This window comes from Coffea arabica, chromosome 6c (genome assembly GCF_036785885.1).
Source record: "Coffea arabica cultivar ET-39 chromosome 6c, Coffea Arabica ET-39 HiFi, whole genome shotgun sequence".
Lineage (NCBI taxonomy): Eukaryota > Viridiplantae > Streptophyta > Magnoliopsida > Gentianales > Rubiaceae > Coffea > Coffea arabica.
This window is the reverse complement of record NC_092320.1, coordinates 2,422,472-2,445,535: the sequence shown is the minus strand read 5'-3', so window position 1 is coordinate 2,445,535 and position 23,064 is coordinate 2,422,472. Positions and strand designations below refer to the sequence as shown.

Below are 23,064 nucleotides of genomic sequence, written 5' to 3'. Positions count from 1 at the left end.
GTAGAAAGAATCACGCGCCTTAGAACGGTGGAGGGGCTTCTTCTTCTTTCTCTTTTGCAGGGAATGTGCTCTTCGTATGTCTGCAAGCGATTCCAATTAACAGTCAGTGCACCTTCCCAGCTGCCATTCACACTTTCTGTCGGAAAAAATTCGATGGTAACCAACAGGAAAGGAGGAACCACTGGGCCAATTGCTCGGTGGGCACCAGGGAGGTCCCTCCCTGGACCGTTGGTGAGACCGTTGGTGAGAGTTCAAATCTCATTAACAGTGAAAAAAATTAAGGGTTGTGTCATAACATTTTCTTGGTCTAGTTGGATTTGTATATCCACTAGTTCCTACAACAATCTCCTTAAATTCCCCCTAAATTAGAACAGAGTAGGTTATACAAATGTATCGTTGCTGACAAAAAAAAAAAACCAACAGAAAAGGAGGAACCGTTCAATTTTGTCAAATAAGCATTACAACAATATTTATTTCAAATAACGCTCTATCCAAACACTACTTTTTGTTTGTATTGATGCTATCGTCATGTGGAGCCATATTCCGATTCAATCAAATTTAATAGGACCTCTCGACTAACCGAAGTTCTCATTCTTTCTTTGATAGCGGGCCAATGGTTGTGGCTCTTGCCTATGTAGTACTATTAGTTATTACATGTGTTGACGGGTGGCTCTTCTCTATGTTATTGATTTCCATTTCACACTCAAAACAAGGCCTTATTTACTGGTAGCTCTTATCTCGTGTTATTGCAATTTTTTAGGATTTTTGTAAAAAATGTACGAAAACGATATGATATATACGAGACAAAAAAATAATTAAAAAATATTTTCACAAAAAATTAAGTTATTTTTTTTTTATAAAAAAATGACTTTCCAAACAATGCCTTAGTTTTGAATACATGACACTTCAAATATTTCCTATTCACCACCAACTTGAGTTCGACTGTTAACAATATAATATTAATTTCTTTTTTTTTTTTTTTTTTGAGTGTGTGCGCACAAATTGCACACCACCACTGACCACAAGTCTATTAGAGAGTTAAGCAAAGTCAAATCCCACTTAGCACCCCTAACAGATTATTTGTTTTCCATTTTGACACCATTTCCTTTTTCCTTCAGGGGGGAAAAGAAAAGAAGAACTTCACAGAGATGATTTTGGCGGGGAAAAGCCACAGATTTATTTTAAAGAGAAAGAGCCATTATTTAATGTATCCAGATAGTACCCTTAATTTGAGCCACCACAACGTCGCTCGTGAAGCGGCGTACAACAGATACAGCAATATGACATCTCAATATATTTCCTCTTCCTCCCCTACTTACGTTCTTATGCATACTACCAGTACACTACTGGCTAGTACAGAGTGGTAACATACTAGACACGTATGTATCGTTGAGGAACCAAGCGGGACATGCGTTTATAGTATTTCAACTGGTATGACATGATGATGAGAATGGTGCATAGGCTCCCACCTGGGAACTCGGACAGTGAGCACCCCATTTTCAATGGTTGACCTGATCTGATCAACCCTAGAGTCTTGGGGCAACCCGAAGGCAGTCAGAAACTTGCATCTGCTGCGTTCGATGACGTGGTGGTAGTAGTTCTGATCGTGTCGGTCTTCTTTCTCCGTGTACTTCTCGCAGCTTATCTTGAGGATCTTATTATCCTCCAATTCTACCCTCACATCTTCTCTCCTCACCCCTGGTGGAAGCTCAGTCCTGAAGATGTACGCCTCTGGGGTTTCCCTCCAATCGACTGTTGCACTTGCAAATGATGACGGGGCCTGCACCGCATGGTGGGAGGACGCACCATGTACTGGTGGTGCCCATGCAGTTACTCCACTCTCGCCGTGATATTGTTTTTGGTGGACCGGCTGGTGGTTGTTGACCGGAGCATCCCATCCATCGCCGGAGAAAGGATTATAGTAGACGCTTCGTCGCCCACCAAACACGGGCATCAGGGACATGGTTTATTTATAGTTAAGTAAATAGCTAGTTTTTTTTTTTTTTCCCTCCTTGGAACGATACAGAGAAGTAACTAGCTAGTTTTGATTTCTAAATTATAGTATCTTATATATACTGCTAAACAATTGTCTTTTCTCTGCACTAGTACTACTACTTGTTTGGACAAAGCTAAGATGGTGGATGAATTTATAGTCCGGAGGGGGTTTGGTTGATTTGTAAATAAAGAGGGAATTCTAGACTTTTCCGAGCTAGATTCATAATCGCGTTATACATGCATACGAAAACGGTAAAGAACGAACTTAACTAGGAAGGTGAGAATTAAAGTGTGGCCTAATTGGACAAGGCAGGCATTCACAAACAAGCCAAGGGAGAATATATTCCCGTGAACTGATTTTCTAGATTTCAGAATATAAAAAGCAGAAACCACTTAGTAGTGAGGAAGCTTTTTGCAATGATGTGACCATTTCTGCGAGCCACCTGTGTTCTTGCCGCGTCTATCCAACGATGCTCATAGCCAGGGATCGATGTTAATCGACTACCACATTAGTAGATACTCATACACAGTGAAACAGGAATCCAGTTAACGTTATCTACAACAAAGGGGATACGTGCTTGGGATGCTTTGAGATCAAGAAATTGCAATGATATTTTATGAAGTGCAATTACATTTATCGCGCCACCTAACTAATGATTTTATTTTGCAGAATTTGCACGGCAGATATACTGCACGGTATTTCCTCGAAATGTAGTAGTACTTGAATAGCTAATGGTATGCGCGAGAGACGGATGAACAAGTACGTTATCTTTGCACTGTACTCAAGAAATATAAAGAGGGGGTCGTGCATTTGTATAGATTTTTCCTTCGTGCATTTGTATAGATTTTTCCTTGCATCCTTATTTATACAAATTTTTTTATTAAGGATTAACTAATCTTACATACCAATTTAGAGGAATGATTGATAAAATAGAGCATTGAGAAATATTCCAGTTCATGATTTAAAAGAAGAAAGAAAAAGAGGCCAAACCTTGTTTGAGTAATCAATAGCCAAATATAAGCAATGAGTAGAGCATATGTCAAAGATAGGAAGACGTCGTATGTGTGAGGATTGAAGATCTAATAAAGTTTACTTACAAGCAAAAAAAAAAAAAAATTACCCTTAATAAACTTACATGCAAAAAATACGGAAAGAGAGTGAAATATGAAGAAAAAAATTTAAAAGAACTTCTAATTTTGTTCAGTGGTTTCTATTCAAAATGATATCTCCATTGCAAGATTTTAATTGAAATGAGAACGAAGCATACAGGAACACTTGAGCTAGGGGCCTCTTACGTACAATTACGAAATAATTTAAGCAATAGTCATGTTAAAGATTTAAGCATAGCGAATTAAACTTACTGATTTATGGGACATGTATACTATTTTACTTTAAAACATATTTCAAACTAGTATTAGAAAATTTATTTGAATTAACAATAAGACGTTTTATTAATAATTAATTCTTAGTGCCTTAGCTAGTAAGTACACGTAATATACCTGCATAATACATGATTATAGGTATAATTTCAAAAATTTTATTTATATATTTTAAAATATTATGAAAAATAGTTTGACTTTTCACATAATCTCATAAAATATGTAATAAAATTTTGTCATATTATAGGTTTTTAATCATTTTCAATTTTTGAAAAGTTTGAAAGTTTGGATAACAATAACAACAAATCTTCCTAGTTATATATAAAATATTACTTGTTTATATATCACAATTTTTATAATTTAACACATATGAATATAGTAAGATGATAAAGTTTTAATAAATTTTATATCTAGGACACAAGAAATAATAAGAGTTAAAGCCAAAACAAAATGAGAAATAATATAATAATAAAAATGACAAAATTAGTATAACAATTAATATAAGAAAATCAGTATAACCTGGAAATTTTTCCTTGGGAGATTGTTCATAAAAATGGGATCCAACAATTATAAATAAAATCACATGCATATATAATCTATTTTAAATTTAAATTAAATTTAGTTCAGATATAAAATGGTCCTAAAATAATTAGTACACTATGACAAAATGTTATTTTAACAACAAAAGTTTTTTACTAAAAGTCTCAAATATCCATGACATACGTATGAGGGATATTTTACCATATTTGTATCTCACATCTAATCATTAAAGTTAATTTGAGGAAAAATATTTTTTACAATAGAATTATTTTGAATTTAGTCAACAAGTTGAGATTTTTTAAACAATAAAAGTGAAATATTTTGGGAACTTAGCTGTTTATTTTCCCATAATTAAAAATTGCTATATTTTAGCAATTGTTGCCATTGACTTTCATTCTGTAGACTAATTTTTATCAATTCAAAATTAGTTTTATTAACAATAATTGAAATTCCATTAATCTGAGGATTGGCATTCTATTGCTATTATTTTATATGTAAATATTTAACCTAAGTAATAAAATAAATAGTAGCTGCTTAAAAAAAAAAGAAATTGGTGCTCAATTGATTGTGGTGTAAAATATTAGTATACAATTAACTAGAGCTTGAAATGGAATTAAATTTATTTAGTATTTACTGCTAACAACTTTGATCCCATTTAATGGTTAAAGAAAAAAAAAAGACGTAGAGATTGGGATTGGTTCCTTAGTGTGAAAAAGGAAAATTCCTCTAAAGTAACGCTGCGTGAAATTCAGGATGCATGTGAAATTAGAAATGTGATAACTTTGCAATTCATTCTCATTCATGATGAATTTCTTTGATTCTACATGGAATTGCAATTTTTTCGTTCAGCATGAAAATATTCTTTTTTTTTTTTGGTCATATTGATGGCTTTTGCTTTTAAGATATCGGTGGTTAGTATTATTGACAAGGTTAGAGGTCATGAAAAATGTTACTAATTTTAGGAGAAACTATGTATTGTAAAAATAATTTAACAATTTTCTACTAAGCATAACTACTACATACAAAAAGAAAAGATATTTGATTTTGTTTTGTTTTGATTAGAAGAACTTGTACTACTAATAAAGGAAATTTCAATTCAACAATCAACATGCACATGATTACAGTAATTTTTTAGTCAATTAGACTAATATATGCCATAAAGTAGTCAGATTTAGTCATTTGTGAATTGATAATTTTAACTGCTTATATAACATTCATCTATAAAAAAAATTATGATTGTTATAAAATGATATTTTATAATAATTTACATACCATTTGCCAATAAAAAAAGAGTTTGATAGAAAAAATATGGATACAAATCCATAATGTAAATGATACAAAGTACGTTTGAAAGTCACAGAACTTAATATGGGTAATTTTACTATAATTTTCAAAGATTATGCTATGTTAATACAACTTTAATTTTTATACTTGTGACCCAGAAAATAAATTTATTAAAATTTTACCATTTTATTAAATTCATAGGCATTAATATATGAAATTTGTGATGTATAAGTAAGTGCTATTTTATATACAACTCAGAAGATTTGTTGTTATTATAATACAACTTTAACTTTTATACTGGTGACCCAGTAAATAAATTTATTAAAACTTTACCATTTTATTATATTCATAGGTATTAATATATGGAAATTGGGATGTATAGATGAGTGCAATTCTATATATAATTCGAAAGATTTGTTGTTATTGTCATCCAAACTTTCTAACTTTTCACAAATTCAAAAATAATTCAAAATTTATAATATGACAAATTATTCTTACATGTTTTATAAGGTCATGTGCAAAAGATATAGTTTTCGTAGTATATTTAAAATGCTTAAAACATATAACATTTACAAAATGATACGTACAATTGTGTATCATACATTTACATTATGAGTAATTACTAACTATAATACTAAGTTTCAATCATTAATAAAAAAATCTTAACATTATTTCAAATAACCTTCCTAATACTTGTTTCATATAAGTTTTTTTAAGTAAAATAGTAAATTTATACCACAAACTAGTATGTTTTGACCACTAACCAAATTTACTATTCTATCAACAATATTTACTATTAATCTATAAAAACTTACTATTACTTGAACCAAACTTACTCTCCAAAAAGTAAGTTTCATATATAGAGTAGTAATTTAGCTAAAAAATAAAATTAAGTTTCATATTTATTCCAATTTACTTTTTGAGACATAAAAGTTATTAATTTATCGAGTTAGCTTACTATTTTTTATGTAAAACTGACTAACCAAATTTTTAGGTACTATCTTATTTAAGTGACCAGTCTAATAAATAATCAAATGGTCATTAAAAATGTTTTCACCTATTATGTTAGATAAAAACAGTTTCGTTACCATAATGATTGTTTCTTTAGACTTTTCCTTAAAACATTTCAAGTAACAAACCAAAGGAAAAAGATAGCTCGTGCGTGAGGAAGGGGCTTGGAGCAAACGAGCCCCAACAACAACTAACGAAGAACTTCATCAAAAGCATGTGAAGGCCCAGAGGACACAACGTTGAAGCCCAGAGAGATTATCGTGAGCAAAGCAGCGCATGTAACCAGCCCAAGAAGATTACCGAACATAATCTAATCCATCGATACTGAAAGGGGCCTAGCCTGTGGCCAGAACTTTCTACCCTCAGCGTGAAACCTCGTAGCTTCGTCTGGAAAATGAAATGGTAGTCTCCAGACTAGCCACGTAAGTAGACTGGACTAGAAGACCAGCATAATCATTGGACATTGATTGATTGTGTTGCCAAAATTAATCATCCCAGAAGTCCCCTGAAACTTCGCGACTCCACTCCTTGATCACTATAAATAATCACCAAAGATACATTCCTAGCTACGCTATACGGGTTACTAAGGCGGGCAATTGACTGATTAAAAGCTTTCTTGACCCCTCAAGAAACCTGATAGTCAAGGAAGGAGTAAATCAATTTTTTTTTTCTTAAGGGGGGGTGGTGATACTTGTAAGGGGTTGAAAATTTTTAAATGGCGTTGATCCCCAAGTTGTTTGGTGATATGTTGGCACCCTCGGGCTTGAGCGACGAGACCAAGGGTATGGTGAATGCGCGGGTGGACTGGAAGGAGACCCCTGAGGCTCATGTGTTCAAAGTTGACCTTCCTGGACTGAAGAAAGAAGAGGTAAAGGTCGAGGTTGAGGACGGACGAGTTCTGGCGATCAGCGGGGAAAGGGCGGCTGAGAAGGAAGACAAGAATGACAAGTGGCACCGGGTTGAGAGGTCACGCGGCAGGTTCACAAGGAAGTTCTTGCTGCCTGAAAATGCTAAAGTTGAGGAGGTCAAGGCGAACATGGAGTATGGGGTCCTCACCGTCACCATCCCTAAGCAGGAGGTGAAGAAGCCAGAGGTCAGGGCCATTGAGATCAGTGGTTGACCATCAGGATTACATATCCTTTACTGGCCTACTTGCGTTGCATCTAACTTTCCATGCATGCCTTCATAATTCTCTGGATAAAGCTGTTGCTCAAGTTTGGGCATTGTTTGTTTCTGTCCTCTAATTTTGTTTCAACATGTCTCCGTTCTTATACCGTATGCTGGAATGAATGTGTAATGCTCCGTGTGTAAAATAAAGGTTTAATTACATATACCTCTCCCGAAGTTTGTTCAAACTACCAAACGAACCCTCATAGTCTGACCAAATTATAATTACCCCCTTATCCGTAATGCTGTTTAAACCCAGCTAACAGACTGAACAAAATGACCGATCAACTGGGTTCAACAAATATGAGAAATAGAAATAAGAATTTAATAAGAGCGCAATTTCATAGACCTTTTTTTTTTTTTTTTTTTTTGTGGGTATAACTCTTAGGCATCACTCAGAAGACTAGGGCTTGGTAATCCCCCAATCTCGCGTAGCGTCCCCCCTCCTGAATACATGACCAAAACCTGATATTGGTGGGCTTTCTTCGCTTATTAATCAAGCAGAAAGCTTCGGCACAGTTGAATTGTCAAGACTGGCCCGCGAAATGCCGATCCTGATATAACACCAAATATTACTACTAGCAAACTTTACTTTACTAGCTTTCATGATTGGTCATGCTTCATGATCAAGCAAGACATATTCCTCAGCAGTTGAGTTAGGGCGTCTACGGAAAAGATTAGATTGGTACAAAATCCAAAGTAGATGATCCAAATGCGGCCGCACGCAGGACTTTTGAGCTTTTACAAAGTAAGGGAGCTGAGATCGCCCAAAAGCCATCAGCAAAACGCCGGAGCGGAATATTGGAAGGAGTTACCTGAAACAAGAGAGCGAAAATAAAAAATAAAAATTGAAAGACGAAAGTAGAGGAGAGGTGCAGGGATAATGATTAATTTGTGTATTCCGCGTTAACGGGCGTGCAAGAATGCTTTAAGGACCACTATTATGTTTTTTATGGGTAGGGCCATCCTTACTTTACGACTTGTGGGGTTTTGGAATTTTCAGTCCCTCTACGGTTGTGTAATTCTCAAGCGGAGCCGGGGAGTATTTTCGTTTTTGGTTTGTGTGGTAGCTACGATGATCGGTTCAGTAGCTACGATTGATTTTTTTAAACAAAAAATCTTTTTTTTTTTTTTTGGGTTATTTAATATGATTACAATCAGTGGCGGATCTACATGTTGCTGAGGCGGTGCAATTGCACCCCGCTCAATTTTGAGAAAAATATATTGCAGGCTAACAAAGTTTAGAAATTTTCAATAATGTTTTTAATCCCCCCCCCCACCCTCCGCCTCGCCAACCCTTAAAATTTTAGAATTCTCTTTTCTATCATACACTACCCTCCTAAATTATTAAAAATTCATTATCATTATCCCTCACAAGAGTTCTAGACCTACCAAAAAAAAGAATTTATTTTTAAGATAGACGTATTTATTAGTTTCGAATTCTATTATTACTATAAATCTTGTGCTAATTGATTTTGATCCCCCCAACTCTAGGACCCTGATTACAATGTAAGGAAAATATATCAAGTTTCAAGTTCGTAGTGTATGAGTAATGAGAGAGTGTTAGCTCTCATGTTCTCCGCCATGATGATACTACAAGCCCGCTGGTCTTTTTTATCCTTCTCTTTGCACCGAAGAAAACATTAAAAGCTCAAGTTTGATTAACGGAGTGGTTTGGTTCTTACTAAATTTGTTAGAGAGAGAGAGAGTAGCAGCCCCGTAGTTGCTATTGGCAATGTTTTGAAAATCGAACATGATCGGGTGGTTCGATCGATTGAACCGTGAATCACCCATGATACCGGTCCGATTCTATATTAAAGTTGAAAGTGTCAAATAACTGGTCAAAATCAGTTAAACTCGTCAAAAAATCTGATCTAACCGATGATTCTCGATTTTTCAATTCTTCACTCAATATTTTTTAAATTTTTTCAAAATGCAGCTGGCAAAGGATCAAACTTGGGACCTTGGCTATTGAAGTCCAGCGTGGCAACCATTGCACCATCACATCCAAAGAGATAACACATTTATATAAAACAAGCCTCCATCTTTCATTCATCCATTTTTCCTACAAAATCTCATCCTCACATGACGCTTTTTTTTCTAGTTTTTCAGCTCTTTCTATTATTTTTCTTTTGTCACCCCTTTTTTAATGCAACCTCTTTAGTTTTTATTTATTGATGTTTTCTTCAATCTTTTGTTTTTGTCTATTAAATTGAAAAATTTTAAAAAAATATTTTATTTAATCCTAAAGACTAATGATAAAATGTCACAACCACTCACTTTCATCTCATTTTTTGCTTCTTATCAAATTTGCATCTCTATTTTCTATTGTCCTGACTTCCACCAAACTCCAAACTTCCTTTTTAAGTTGTAATCTCTAAATTCAAAAAACATGAATTAAAATTTAAACTCACAATGTTTAACTCTCATAGTCATGAATTTTGTATAATTTCAAAATATTGTGGCATTTTTGGGTTGAATTTAAAATTATTTTTTCGGTAGATATAATTGAGACTGAGATGAAATTTATTTGTTTTAATTTATAATTTAAAAAATTTATTTTTGAGAATTCAAGTTCTTTGCAAATATTAAACTTTTCATCACATAAAGTTTTGAATTAGTCAATTGCATGTCTTATTTTATGCATATATATATTTATATAAATTATTTGTAAAAAATTTATCGAATTAAAATTGAATCGGTCTGACCAGTTAAATTTTGACCCGAACGAACACCTTATCGATTCAACGGTCTAGTTTTAAAACATTGGCTATGGGAGTAGGACCATGTCTTGCTCTGCCGATCATTGAGCCCCAAAAGCAACAAACAAAGAAATCCACAAAGTCAAAAAACTTTGGCAGTGACGAATTTTGGGGAATGCGGAAATGGACAAAAAGGAAGGCCAGTGCTACTTGCCAAATTTGTATGTTTCCGTTTCATTTTTCATGTGCCTGTCAAATTTACGCGCCCCTGTTGGTTGTTTGTTTGGGCATTTTAAATTTAATTCTAAGACAAGATGTTGAAGAATCCGTTAAATACCAAACCTCTCGAGTGATGGACCCAAAGATCATACAGACGGACTCCCTCGGCTCTCTCCACCCTCCTCCGCTCAATGTACTCAATTCCCTTCCCCTTTCGTTGGTTGTCGTCGGCGTGGTCCATGATTATTTATTTTTTTTTTTTTAAAAAAAAATTAAGAGGAAGAAGAAGAAGAAGAAGAGGAGACCCTTTTTGTTCGTTCTTCGTTGCAGTACTATGGTAACGTTTTTCATGTGAGGCAGCGCGCCATGCATGCATGACCAAAAAGGCTAAGCAATGGGCCAAATTTGGCAGGGGAAGCCCAGTGCAAAAGCCCACCAAAAGCCCTAACAAACAACAGGCAGATGGATAATTCCGGGGCTGGCGTCCACCATTTTTGCGTCCATTCCCAATTTCCCACCACTAATAGATGCTCAATCGGTTATCCATCTCCACAACCCAGTCACGTGCGGTGGCCTAATGACATCACGCATAAGTGGGCCCCGCGGACGAATGAAAGAACTTCTTGGGATCCGAGACAAAGAAAAATTGTCCGCTTGTGGGGCCGCCGCTCTCTCTCTCTGTCTCTGATAGCTCCTCCTAGTCCAATCCAGTCCTCTCTGATTGCGACCGCCTATCAATTGCCACCTCGCCTTTTAACCGTCCGATTGACAATGAAGCGCCCCTACCCCACCCCCACTCGCCTCTCTCTCTCTCTCTTCTGTTCCTCTTTTTCTTTCTCCTCCACTGCAGATACGCTGTATACACTACTGCAGCAAGTAGACGAAAATTTCCCGGGTTTTTCTTCCCCTTCCCCTATAATTGTGCTACTGGGATAGTCTACTTAGTAATGCCTATCGGCCGGGGTACTCACTCTTCCTATACAATTTCAGCTTCGCTGGTCTGATTCTTTGTTTCCTTAAGCGGCTTTAAAGAAAGTTCCTGATGCAATCCCAAGAATCTTTCTTGGCTTCTTGATCTCTCTGCAATTCCTTGCTTTGTCTTTCGTGTAAGTACATTCCTTTTCACGCTCTTCCAAGATGATTTCTTTCTTGTTCCGAGTTTTTGTCACATAAAAAATTACTAATGGGCTTCAATCATCACTGCCCATCCTCTTTGTTGGGACGTGCAGCTTCGGGAATTCTTGAATAGTAAATGGAAACTTTATTCGGACCGCTACGTGAAATTTTTGGAGTTATTATCCGTTATTTGTATAGCATTATGACTTTCCTGGAGCTAATGCACTTGTAATTCCTTCGGTGATTGGTGCTTGGTAATGCTGGCTTTTGTGCTTTTCTTTACTGATTGGGTTTTAGTTGGCGTGGATCTGGGATTTGTGGGTGTGAATGAAAACTGCTGTTATAGTGTATATATGGGAGCAAACACTGCTGCTAGTGCAAGTAGACAGGGGCTTGTGCTGTATGATTTTTGGATACCATTCTGATTCTTGTGTTGTGCTGTTTGATTTTGACCTGTTTTCGTTTGCATTGGCCTTGTATATAGTAGATATTCTTGGTTAATCGTGCATCGCTCTTCTAGACTCATGGTAGTTATTAGATGTGCAAGTGGACATGGGCATTCACTCCTTGACCGAGATGTATTATGTTGCTATTTCAGGATCACACCATCCTTGTTTTGTAGACTGCTGCAGAAGTCTTCAATCCATACTGCTGTTCTTAATGTTAGGAGATTGAGGACTGGTGATGTTATGCTATAGACAATAGATGACAGAACAATGTGGAATAGTCAATACTGTCATATAAAGTTATTTTTATGCAAGATAACTTAAGTTGTGGAAGTTGATGATGAAATAAGAAAAATTAAAAACCCGAGGCTATATTCATAGCTAACACTGAATAGTGTTTTTTTGTCCCTTCTATGAGGGGAGGGGTGGGATTCAAGAAGCGGGGAGACAGGAAGGGAATTGGAACCCAGGACCTCTAATACTTAACAATGCCTATTCTTTCTAGTTCTTGTGTTTAATCTTGGGGATTCTGACAGGAGCTCTCCTATTCTTCCTCCTTTATCCAGTAAGAACTAATGCAGCACAACTTGTTATGACGGACCAAAAGTATTCAGGAACTACTGTTTGACTGATAAGCAAAGTAACCAGGCTTACATACCTATCCTATACCATTAAGATGTATATAATGGAACCTGGAATCCTATTTGTTCTCTTGATTCGACTTTTACATACTAAGCCTTCTTCATCCCTGTTATTGTTCATGGTTCCTTATTCTATACGAGTATAAATTTGGTACCATATAGTCTTGGTGTACAGTTCTGTATGGCCCCTCTGTAATCAAAATAATTCAGTGTTCAATACACTTTGATGCTTTTTCAAGACCAGTTGTAATTAAGGGAAATTCATGAGCTGCTCTTTGAAAATGATTTGTTGTTGGCTACCCAACAATTTTATGCTATTTTTGCAGCTAAGCTTGGGGTACTTGATGCAATGTCAGCTTACACAAAATCAAGTAAGGAATATTCTGAACCTGCTAGAACAATGGGGCATGATGTGGAGTTCAAAAGGAATTCAAGACAACAACAATCCTCAAATGCTGTAAAAGAGAAGATCCTACCAATTCAAGCACATCAACGTTTGAAGTTTCACAAAAAGCTTGAAGTAATCAACCCCTTTATTCAGCTGTCCACTGATAATCATCCTGATGGGTTAAGACAGCAAATGGATGATGAGCTAGTGATACAGAAGAAGTCTTCAGTAGGTTTGCAAAAGCAGCAGCTTGTGTCAAAGACAAATAATGAGGATGATGAACTCGTCAAGCATATGTCTAATTTGCCTGGCTATCTCCAGCGAGTGGAAAAGCAGAAGAATGTTCAAGTACAGGCTTTGAATTTTGGAGTTCTTGATTGGAAACGTCTAGAGAAATGGAAGTACAACGAGCGTATGCCAGCTAGAAGTCACCCAAAAGTATCATCAAGTGGTAAATCCATGGATATGGAGAATGGAAAATCTGCACTGTCAAAAACCTCTGTTGGTAGAAAACAACAGATGATGTCCAGCACTGAAATGAAATTGTGTGATGATGTCCAGCAATCCAAAGGGAAGTTAAAAAACATCCAATATCCTCAAACTCGTTCAGGTCGCACCGCTGCTGGGCAGAAAAAAGATTATTGTCAAAAGGTGAAAAATCCCAGCAGCAGTTGTCCTCAGATGAATCATGAGAAGGGCAAGAAGAAAGAGGCGGATTGGACCACATCACAGCAAAAAGCAGCATTATCCTTGGATCAGATGGAAAATAGCATCTCGATGTCTTCACTTCCAATGTGTTATCAGCAAGGTAAAATTGGGACTGGAAGAGATGATGACATAAAGGGTCGTCCCATATCTTCCAATGCTGAACTTCAAAATATAGTGCTTCTAGTGCCCAAATGTCCTTCCAAAAGGCGTTCCTCACAGAATTCTCGGTCATTAGAATCGAGAATATCACCTAATGAGCAGTTGACAAAGCACGCTAGGGGCAGATATTCTGATTGCTTTTCTTCTCTTGAGCTTCAATCTGGAGAACTCTACAATGAAATTCCATGTTCGTTTCCCATGCCCGCTAGTGTTGCCACTGCACGAGACAGAAAACCAGGTTACTGCATGCAGCCACGTAATAATAATAACTCAATCAACTCCCAGTCATCTGAAGCCAAATGTTTGCATTCAAAACTTTGCAATGTTGGTTGTCCAGCTTCAGTTGATGCTTGTGAAGTGACGGAGTTGAATACTGCTAAGGAAACAAATTCCAGGACATCGTCTCATGGACAGTTAGCAGATGGCAACAGGTTATCATATTCTGGTGATTTTTCTTCTCAGGAGCTTCACAAGAGAGAACTCCAATATGAAATTCCGCATTCCTCTCCCCTGCCTGCAACTGTTGCTATTTCCCGAGGCAGGGAACCAGATGTTTGGATGTATCCATTTCAATGTGGTATCTCAAGCGAGCCCGGATCATCTAGAGCCACATGTTCAGAAGAAAAAAGCTACAACCTTGACGATTCAGTTTCAGTTGAGAGTTTTAAGGGAACGAACTTGGATTTTGCTAAGCATACAGCTGATAAAAGAAGACATCCATCACCTAATAGGAGGTTTAGTTTTAGCTTTGGTAGATTAAGCAGAAGTTTCAGTTTTAAGGAGAGTTCGGCAGTTCCAGCATTGAGCTCCACACCTCTTGCTGCTAAGTCCAGTCGAGAAAACCCAGAGGTTTTTGCTGCTATTGACGACAGTAAAATGGACAAGGCAAATTCTAGTGGCAGAAGACGTCCAAGTCCGTTCAGGAGGTTACTAGACCCAGTGTTGAAATCCAAGGTTGCTCATTCTACTGAAGCAGTACAGAGCAAGGGAGCTATAGAAAAAAACTCCAGTTTTGGGAGTGTGCAGCCTATCAGCAATAGTAAGCCACTTTCCAATGAGACAAATCAGGCATCACCTGTTCAAGCTCTTATGCAACTTACTGTCAAGAATGGACTCCCTTTCTTCAAATTTGTGGTTGATAATAGGAGTGACATTCTAGCTGCTGCTGTGAACCAATTACCAACATCTGGAAAGGTTGATAGCACCTTGACATTTTCATTCTACTCAGTTCATGAAATTAAGAAGAAAGCTGGGGGCTGGATAACTAATGGGTCTAAAGAAAAACATTGTGGTTTTGGTTATGATATTGTCGGTAAGATGAAGATATCTAGATCTTTCTTCTCAGAGTTGAATGCTGATGGCTGTAATGACCAATTTATGGTAATAGAATCTGTCTTATTTGATGTTAACGTCGCTGAAGGGAACAAAGGAGCACCAGAAGTTTCACCAAACAGGGAGCTTGCTGCCATTATCTTTAAGGAGCCAGCTGCAAAATGGAATAATAGGGAATCAATAGTAGGTCACACATGCAAACAAAAAGGTTTTCTTGGCTTTTCACCAGGCAGTACCTATGGCTATGGTGAAAAAGAGAATTTCAGCAGTATAACAGTCATTCTTCCTGGCGGTTTTCATAGTTTACCAAAGGATGGTGCACCTTCATCCTTGATTCAGCGCTGGAAATCTGGGGGATCATGTGATTGTGGAGGATGGGATGTTGGTTGCAAGCTGAAAGTTCTTGCCAACCAGAAGAAAGGAAGCAACTCTTCTATACCAGCTACGAGCTGCTCGACACTACACCGTATGAATCTTTTCATCCAGGTATTGCCCTCATGCTTCATGAACTTCCTCGCGTCTTTTTTATGTATTAACAGTGAAAATTCAATGCGTCATTCTTAGTCTATGCTTCTTCACAGGGTGGAGAGGGAAAAGGCCAGCCCATCTTCAGTTTGGCACCATTCAAAGATGGATTTCATTCAATTGACTTTGATGCATCAGTTTCCTTGCTAGAAGCATTCTCTATTTGCGTGGCTGTCATAACGAGTCGACACTTATCTGGCATCTTTGATGGTAACCTTCTGCCAGAAGCAAAAGTTTCTGTGGAAGCCAAGAATGAGGACGTTGACATGAAGAACATGAGCATAACCCCAGGCCAGGTCCCTCCAAAATATGTTTCATCGCCTCCCCCCTCACCAGTAGGGAGGATTTGAGTGCCTGATTATTGGGAGTTTGGCTCGCTAGGTGTAAATAAGAGATTTTAAGACCCAAGGAACAAGTGTACATCTGACTAGACTGCTAGTTTGCAGTGATTTTCACACCTAGACTTCCGAAATACAGAAGTCAGCTAGTAAGGAATTGTATTGGCCTCTGTAATTTGTTACATGTATATGTAGGCAATAATACTACTCATGCTAAAAAAACACATGGAGAACTAGATTGCATTCTGCAACCTGAACTCCTGGAACTACTTGCATATACTGGAGACTTTCTTATCCGTTAGAAATGGACAGTTCAAATATGTTACTGGACACCTTTCTTATCTCTCAGAAATGGAAAGAAAAGAGCAACTTTACGATGGAAACAATTAAAAGCTGCTTACGCTGGACACTTTTCTTGTCACGAGAGATTAATCAACAAGGGTCCAGGCGAAAAGCTGCTTTCAGAAACAAAGAGTAACTAAACGATGTTCTATGAAATGCAGACATTTGCAGCCGTATTTAGTCAAGCAAGGTGTTGTTCACGTTCTTATAAACAAAGATGTCCAACTAAACGTTTGCTGAAGGCTCAAATTTAAGTAGAATCCATACCATAGCAGTAGAATGCATTAAAGCAAGCCAACCACGGTGATTTGAATTGCGCAGGGCCTCAGAAGACTACAACTATTAGTTAATGGAATAGGACTAATCTGTAGCAGCAACGGACCCGTTAAGTATTGTGTCAACACACCAACCTCAACCAAAACTTAAGCCACCATGCTTGAATGTGCCTCTGCATATCGGCAGACGCATTTGTTACAAACTTTTTGGCAAAATTTGATAGCATGCAGGTACATCAAAATTCAAAGTTGAGGATACACCTTGGACAGAATTACAGTTACTAAAAGCCGTTGCCTAATGCCCACTACATTTCCTTAACGTCCTCAAAATCCATTTCACAAGTCAACATATGATGCATGGTGAATGCATATTTTCCACTGACCCTCAATTTTCTCAAAGACATTAGTGGCAAACTGTTTACCCCAGCTGCTACCCTTTGTCTTAACCATTTCAATGCATGTAACATATCCTACATCCCCTCTAACGTGAACTTGAACATCCTTGATCTCGATTTCCAGTGGGAATTCATAGTCAGCCCACACAAACTCCCAGCTTCCCATCACAAGATCATAGCCAGATATGCCACTCACACCAGGGTGCACAACACATGCATTATCACCCTTTGACCATAGTGCTTGCAAAGCTGCTAGATCCCCGTTTCTGAATGTGTTGTAAAAGCGAGTATTAGCTGCTAACACAGAAGCCTTGCTGTCACTCTGGAGAGACCGAAGGCTATCTCTTATTTCTGCTGCTTTGGTATAGTTCTCCTCTTCTATTGCAATCTGTAATTCCCGCTCCAGCGTCTGCTCATCTACTATGATGCTTTCTCCCGTTAAAATTCCTTCTGAGTCCTCACTTTTGACTCGACATATTTTCAACAGGCATGGACGAGAAACATGCCTAACAGGAACTGCTCTGAACAAACAAAGTCTTAGACCATCTTAAAAGAAAGGCCAAGTAATCAAGAAGCATGCTACAGCAATGCTGAATTCCTAAATCTGCATTCAAGTGCTAAGATGTATATACTCATTTCTAATCAAAAGACCTGCACACTAGTTAATTATAAAATTATATAAATCATCATCATTGCATAATCACATTACTGTAGTAGAATAATTATTTGTCAGCTGATAATCTTTCAGCTGCATCCTGCAATCTGTTCCTGAGCACTTGTAGGAGGGGATGATGGGCAACTTCAGTTCTTTCAAGAACTTGAAGGGAAATCCAGCATCCACAGTTTGCAATCTCAAGTTCTTAAGGCCTAGTTTGGCAATGAATGGAAGCTAAAAGGATAAGAGAACTCAAGTTATGAAATAAGGAAAACAAGTTAACACTTGAGAAAAGTTTCTCTCATTTCGTTTCAGCCTCTAGGAAAGAAATGGCAGAAATTGGGTGTCATTATTTCGTTTAGCAATTAAAAGTAAAGTTGGCAAGGGCCAGTTTCATGACATTTATCAGTTCATATTAAGATTGTTAACATCCTCAAAATCTATTTTTCGTCTAAAAATTTAGGTAAAGTTGGCATATGGCCAACCTTACTGATGGCACTCAACAATATGCTCACACTTATGCCAGCATGAATAACACAGGGAAAAAGAAAGCTAGCCAAAACTAGAATGATGAAATATTAAGAGACGGGAATTAATGGAGACAAGATGCCCTGAATCTAAACGGGAAACTTCAAAATGTTTGCAAGCAGAATAAACAGAACTTACCAAGCATCCCCTTTTTCAAACCGAGGCCAACAAAACCAGAAACCTTTTCAGCTCTTATCTGAGACTTGTCAGACAAACCAATGTTGCATTCCTTGAGGAGATTCGAAGCTAAGTGAGGAAGGACCCCAAGTGGATGAATGCACGAATAAGGACTAGTACAGTGCTTTCGGACATCAAATACGCTCTCCTATAAATCGAAAATTCACTTTGATCAGGCAATTGTATATCCGAAGCAAACTAGCACTCTTGACTCGATTTCAGTTTCTTCCCCACCCCTTCATGCAGAATTCAAAACATAAATCAATCTTAAGCCTATCGAATAAAAAAATGTTTTTGTTTGTAACACTGCAGAAAATAGTTTCAACAGGGTGTGGAACATAGAGAGAACACAAACGAGCTACAAACGCGCAAATGGGATATCCCATCTGATAGCAATAAAAGACGGCATATATAGTTGCCTACGGATATCTAAAAAGGAAAGAGCTAAATTGATCCCCAATTCTATTCAGAATTCCTGCCCAAGATAGAGCCAGATAGACGGGGGAAATGATAGGCAATTCAAGAAAGAAACTGCTCAACTTACTTTGATGAGGAAACTGGGTCGATTAATTCGAGGACTCAAAGACACTGCAGAAAGTTTTAATGTTTCCATGGTTTTCTATTGCTGAATTGAGAAAATCATCAGCTCAATTAAACTTACGATAGACAGATATAAGGCGACTGATGGGAATTATGAATAAGCAGCTAAACCCCTTCCCATGAAGAAATTTTAGTAGAGTTTGTCGATGGTGAAAATGGCTCGTTTAGTCCTTCAACATTTTTGTTAGAACGCATTTACTCCTCCTCCTTTGTTTTGCAACAATTTGGTCCTCAAACTCCTTTCTTTTCACATATTTAGTCCTTTTGTCTTGATTCTACCCAAACTTGCCTTGTTTGGATTGTGATTTTTTGCAAAAACAGATTTTATACTTTTTCATGAATATTTTTTTAATCATTTTTTTATTTTACATATATCAAATCATTATCGTACAATTTTTACAAAAATTACTAAAATAGCAATCCAAATGGGTACCTTATTTTAGTATTTTACCAATCAATCGATTAGCCAAAGAGGAAATCACAAGTCATAACCCTTTCCAATTCATCCTCCCAACTATTTTCACACTTGTCTCTCTCCATAAACCTCAAAACATATTAACAAATTAACTGCAAAACTCAAAATTAAAGTAAGGAAAAATGACCAAGGAGAACATTTGACATACATAAATTAACCAATAAACACATAAATAAATGTTTAAATAATTTAATCTATCTGATGTAATTTTGAACTTTTTTTCTGCAAAGACTCTTCCAAATTTTTGCATCACTCATAAATATTCTTGAAAGTGGCCAAGACCTTCCAGCTCTCAAAAGGCTCCTCTTAATCTATATATTGTTACCCACGTAGCCAGCCATGCTTATGAATTGTCATACCTTAATGAATACTTGTGATTGATCCTTCCATCAATTAATGATTTAACATACTATTATCCTATTTTTGGAAAAAAGAAATGCATGTACTGCCTAGTGCCTTTGTTAATAAACAAAGCAACATACAATTAGTGAAGTAAACCTTCCACCACTAGTTTTGAAGGGTCCTCATCATTGTTATAGTGTCTCCGGTCTCTGTTTCTTAAACCTATACCTATTGATTTTAGTTTTTATTTTTAGTTTCCATTTGGATTTGAACAAAGCTAGCTATAATAAATGAGCGAGATGGAATACCGGCCTTTGCTTGGATCTAAAAGAAATTATAGGAATTAGGCATTTTAACTGGTTCGGTATTATCCAAATTCAATCTAGATTTATAATAATATTATTTTTGAATTTAGGTCCAATTTTTCAAATTCAGACCCTATCCAAATTCAAGCCTTCTTAAAGAATCATAAGTTTTGACTAGATTCTGGTTTTGTATGATTAATACCCAAATATAAACTCTACCCAAATCTATATGTATATATTAACAAAAGTAGAGAAGATTTAAATACATGGAAGTTTCAATTTTGAATATAAAAAAATTAAAACAAATAAAATTATTTGATCATATTTCATACTTCTATCTTATTTTTTTGCATGCAACATTTTGAATGTTAATCATATTACTTGAAAATATTTTTGAATTTCACATACTATTATTGTTTCTGAATTTTTTAAAAATTACATATTAAGAGATAGATACTGGGGCCCAAACCTATGAGGGTTCTAATGTAGATTTTCTTTTTGAGACTCTAAGGTCCAAATTAGAATGTTAATCAAATTGACGGGTTTGGACCTTAATTAATTGGATCAAACTCAAACCCTACGTATTAATATCTCTACTAAGCATACTTATATATTGACAAAATAAACACTTGACCGATTGGTCAAGGATGAAAGAGAAAGTTCATAGGGCGGTGCAACTATCCAGGGACTAAATTGGTACAAGGAAAAGCTTACGACCAAATCGGTGTGAAAAAAAAAAAGAGAATAGGGAAGAAAAACTGAAAAAGTGCTTAGTCCGGGGATTAAATAAGTCATTTTCCCTAATTTGTTGTTGTCGGGGCTGAGGGCATAAGGGATAGCCGTATGAAAAAAGCTTCCTGGGTAAGATCGAGTGCTGGTCAGCTGCATGAGTATTCAAATAAGTCAAACGCGGATTTCATCATCCTTTCCGTTGGGCTAAGCCACACGGTCTATTATTGAGTAGCGAGGTCTGTGTCACGCCTGCCTCGTTTGGCCCAGAAATTCTTTCCCCGAATAATGTGGCTTTCAAATATCATTTGTAGTTTGCACCATCGGGGGTTCTAATCACTATCACCAATACGGCAATACCTATAAATTCTTTTCGCTTAGTTGTACAATATGTTGAAAACTATGAAACCTTATGTGTTTTTTCTCAGATGCTTCAAGAATATGTTTTTTGAGACTTACAAGACAAGATGCATTTTACCAAATGGGGCTATTAAATTCTTCGAATATGTACCACCACTAAGTACACTAGAAATACTGCTAATTTTATGTTATCAGTGCAACGCCATAGTTTCAGTGAAAATTATTAGCAATTGAATTACTACATGGAGAAAGTAGATTTAGCTTCTGTTTAAGACTTTACACGTCCTAGTGCGTTCAAGAGTCAAGTGTTGTTTAGACTAGTCCTTACAGTGAAAAAAAAAGGGGAGTCTAGTCCTAGTAGTAATTAATTTAGCAAGTTTCATTTTCCTTTATACTTTGAGTTGGTATTAGGGTTGCAAACAAATTAAAACACTCGTAAGCAGTTTGATCCAATGTTCGACTCAAATTCAGTAAACATCGAGCTCAAGTCGAACTTAAACTGACCAAATTGAATTTGAACTTAAACTCGAGATCAAAGATGTTCAACTCGTTAGTTCACAAGTAGACTCGATTATATATACTCTTTTGTATGCTCTTAGGCTAACGCATGACTCTATTATACTCATTTGCTGTCGTAGTTGGTAGTATGGCACTATAAATTGTGTAGTATGGAACATGTTAAGTTGAAGAGGACTGGCTCCATGAAATAGTTAAGAACCTTATAAGATATTTTGAACAGTCATAAGTGAAAATTTACGACTTGATATTGGCATTAGTGAGTTTTATAAGAAAATTATTGAGTATTTGTTGTGCGTTTAATCTTATATACACTGATAGTGTAGGAAATAGTAATCTTAATTGAATATAGTGTTTATTTATTTATTTTTTTATGCCAACACATTTCCGTATATCTCAACTCACAACTCTTAGGCTCGATCCATCTTGAAAATGCTTAGTTTGTTTGCATTACTATTTTTGAGCAAAATCTCGAAAATATCCTCTTACCATATTTTTCTATCGCTTCTTTAATCCATGTATATCACATTTCAAAAAATACTACAGTGAAATATTTCCTCAAAAGCTCTTCCACAAAATGCAATATAAATAGCCTCCACGTCCGCACGCTTTGATATATGTGCTTGGAGATTGTTTGGTATAACCCATGAAACTTGTGACCGGATTAACGTCAAGTGCGACGCCTCTCACATTAATCTTCAACCGGGTTGAAATGTGCTCAAATTTGATGTTTGACATCCCACCTACTCCCGCACTTCGTAACGACATTGCAATTTAGTAGTGAGATTTATTACTCTTGATGACGATAACTAGTGCTAAATTGTCCGCTGCAACTTTCAAGATCGCAGCGGATATCTAAGTCAAGAATTGGCTTCAGATGCAAAACACGCCTACCACAGATGAATTCAATTGAGGAGATGTTTAAGTAACCTCGCAGTCCATTAGTATTTCTCCTCCCCCTTTCAATTACAAGGCACAAGGCTTGGAGTTCGAAAAAAATAAAATAAAATTTTCTTGGTGCTGGACCATTTACCATTTGTCCGTTGTCTGCTTTCTTCGTCAGCTAATCACGTGCGAAACAAAACAAGGCACGGGAGCAAGCAATGGAAGGGTGGCCCACTCGCCAAGATAGCAATAGCATGGCATGGCGTGGGATGGGTGGGTCCGTCAGCTTCATAATCCGTACGTGTATTTCCTTTCGGTTAACTTAGAAAGCCATCTCACCTTGAACCAAAAAAAGAAAAGTGAAAAACAAAGAATGTTGATTTGAATATCAAAATTGTTTAAATTCAAATTCACTTACCTTAGTTGTAGAGAAAAAAAAAAAACTCATAAAACAAATACAAAAATTTCATCGCTAACTTCCGATTTCGGGAATTCCATTCGATCAAAAACAACCGGTACCAAGAAAATA

The 23,064-nt window shown here is 36.6% G+C and overlaps 4 protein-coding genes across 7 annotated transcripts; 2 read left to right on the top strand and 2 right to left on the bottom strand.

The window, feature by feature from the left end:
- Positions 1 to 1,414: 1,414 nt before the first annotated feature.
- Positions 1,415 to 1,963, bottom strand: LOC113692114 (18.2 kDa class I heat shock protein). The gene has a single exon (XM_027210474.2). It carries the CDS (start codon positions 1,961 to 1,963, stop codon positions 1,415 to 1,417), a length of 549 nt encoding a protein of 182 aa, XP_027066275.2.
- Positions 1,964 to 6,677: 4,714 nt separating this feature from the next.
- Positions 6,678 to 7,541, top strand: LOC113692361 (16.9 kDa class I heat shock protein 1-like). The gene has a single exon (XM_027210755.2). It carries the CDS (start codon positions 6,926 to 6,928, stop codon positions 7,328 to 7,330), a length of 405 nt encoding a protein of 134 aa, XP_027066556.2. The 5' UTR covers positions 6,678 to 6,925; the 3' UTR covers positions 7,331 to 7,541.
- A 3,485-nt stretch (positions 7,542 to 11,026) lies between these two features.
- LOC113694061 (uncharacterized) lies at positions 11,027 to 16,283 on the top strand. 4 transcript variants are annotated; one of them, XM_072051930.1, is made up of 3 exons: positions 11,027 to 11,404; positions 12,828 to 15,574; positions 15,653 to 15,921. In XM_072051930.1, the coding sequence occupies exons 2-3, from the start codon at positions 12,851 to 12,853 to the stop codon at positions 15,761 to 15,763; spliced, it is 2,835 nt and encodes a 944-aa protein (XP_071908031.1). In that variant the 5' UTR covers positions 11,027 to 11,404; positions 12,828 to 12,850; the 3' UTR covers positions 15,764 to 15,921. The 4 variants fall into 4 exon arrangements, with proteins under 4 accessions (XP_071908031.1, XP_027068717.2, XP_071908029.1 ...); XM_027212916.2 differs by having other exon boundaries at positions 11,033 to 11,404; positions 12,858 to 15,574; positions 15,670 to 16,283; XM_072051928.1 differs by having other exon boundaries at positions 11,033 to 11,404; positions 15,670 to 16,283.
- Positions 16,284 to 16,704: 421 nt separating this feature from the next.
- Positions 16,705 to 19,086, bottom strand: LOC113694060 (uncharacterized). Its single transcript, XM_027212915.2, has 3 exons — positions 18,868 to 19,086; positions 18,285 to 18,471; positions 16,705 to 17,479 (listed from the first exon to the last, which is right to left on the bottom strand). Exons 1-3 carry the CDS (start codon positions 18,934 to 18,936, stop codon positions 16,905 to 16,907), a joined length of 831 nt encoding a protein of 276 aa, XP_027068716.1. The 5' UTR covers positions 18,937 to 19,086; the 3' UTR covers positions 16,705 to 16,904.
- Between the last annotated feature and the right edge of the window lie 3,978 nt (positions 19,087 to 23,064).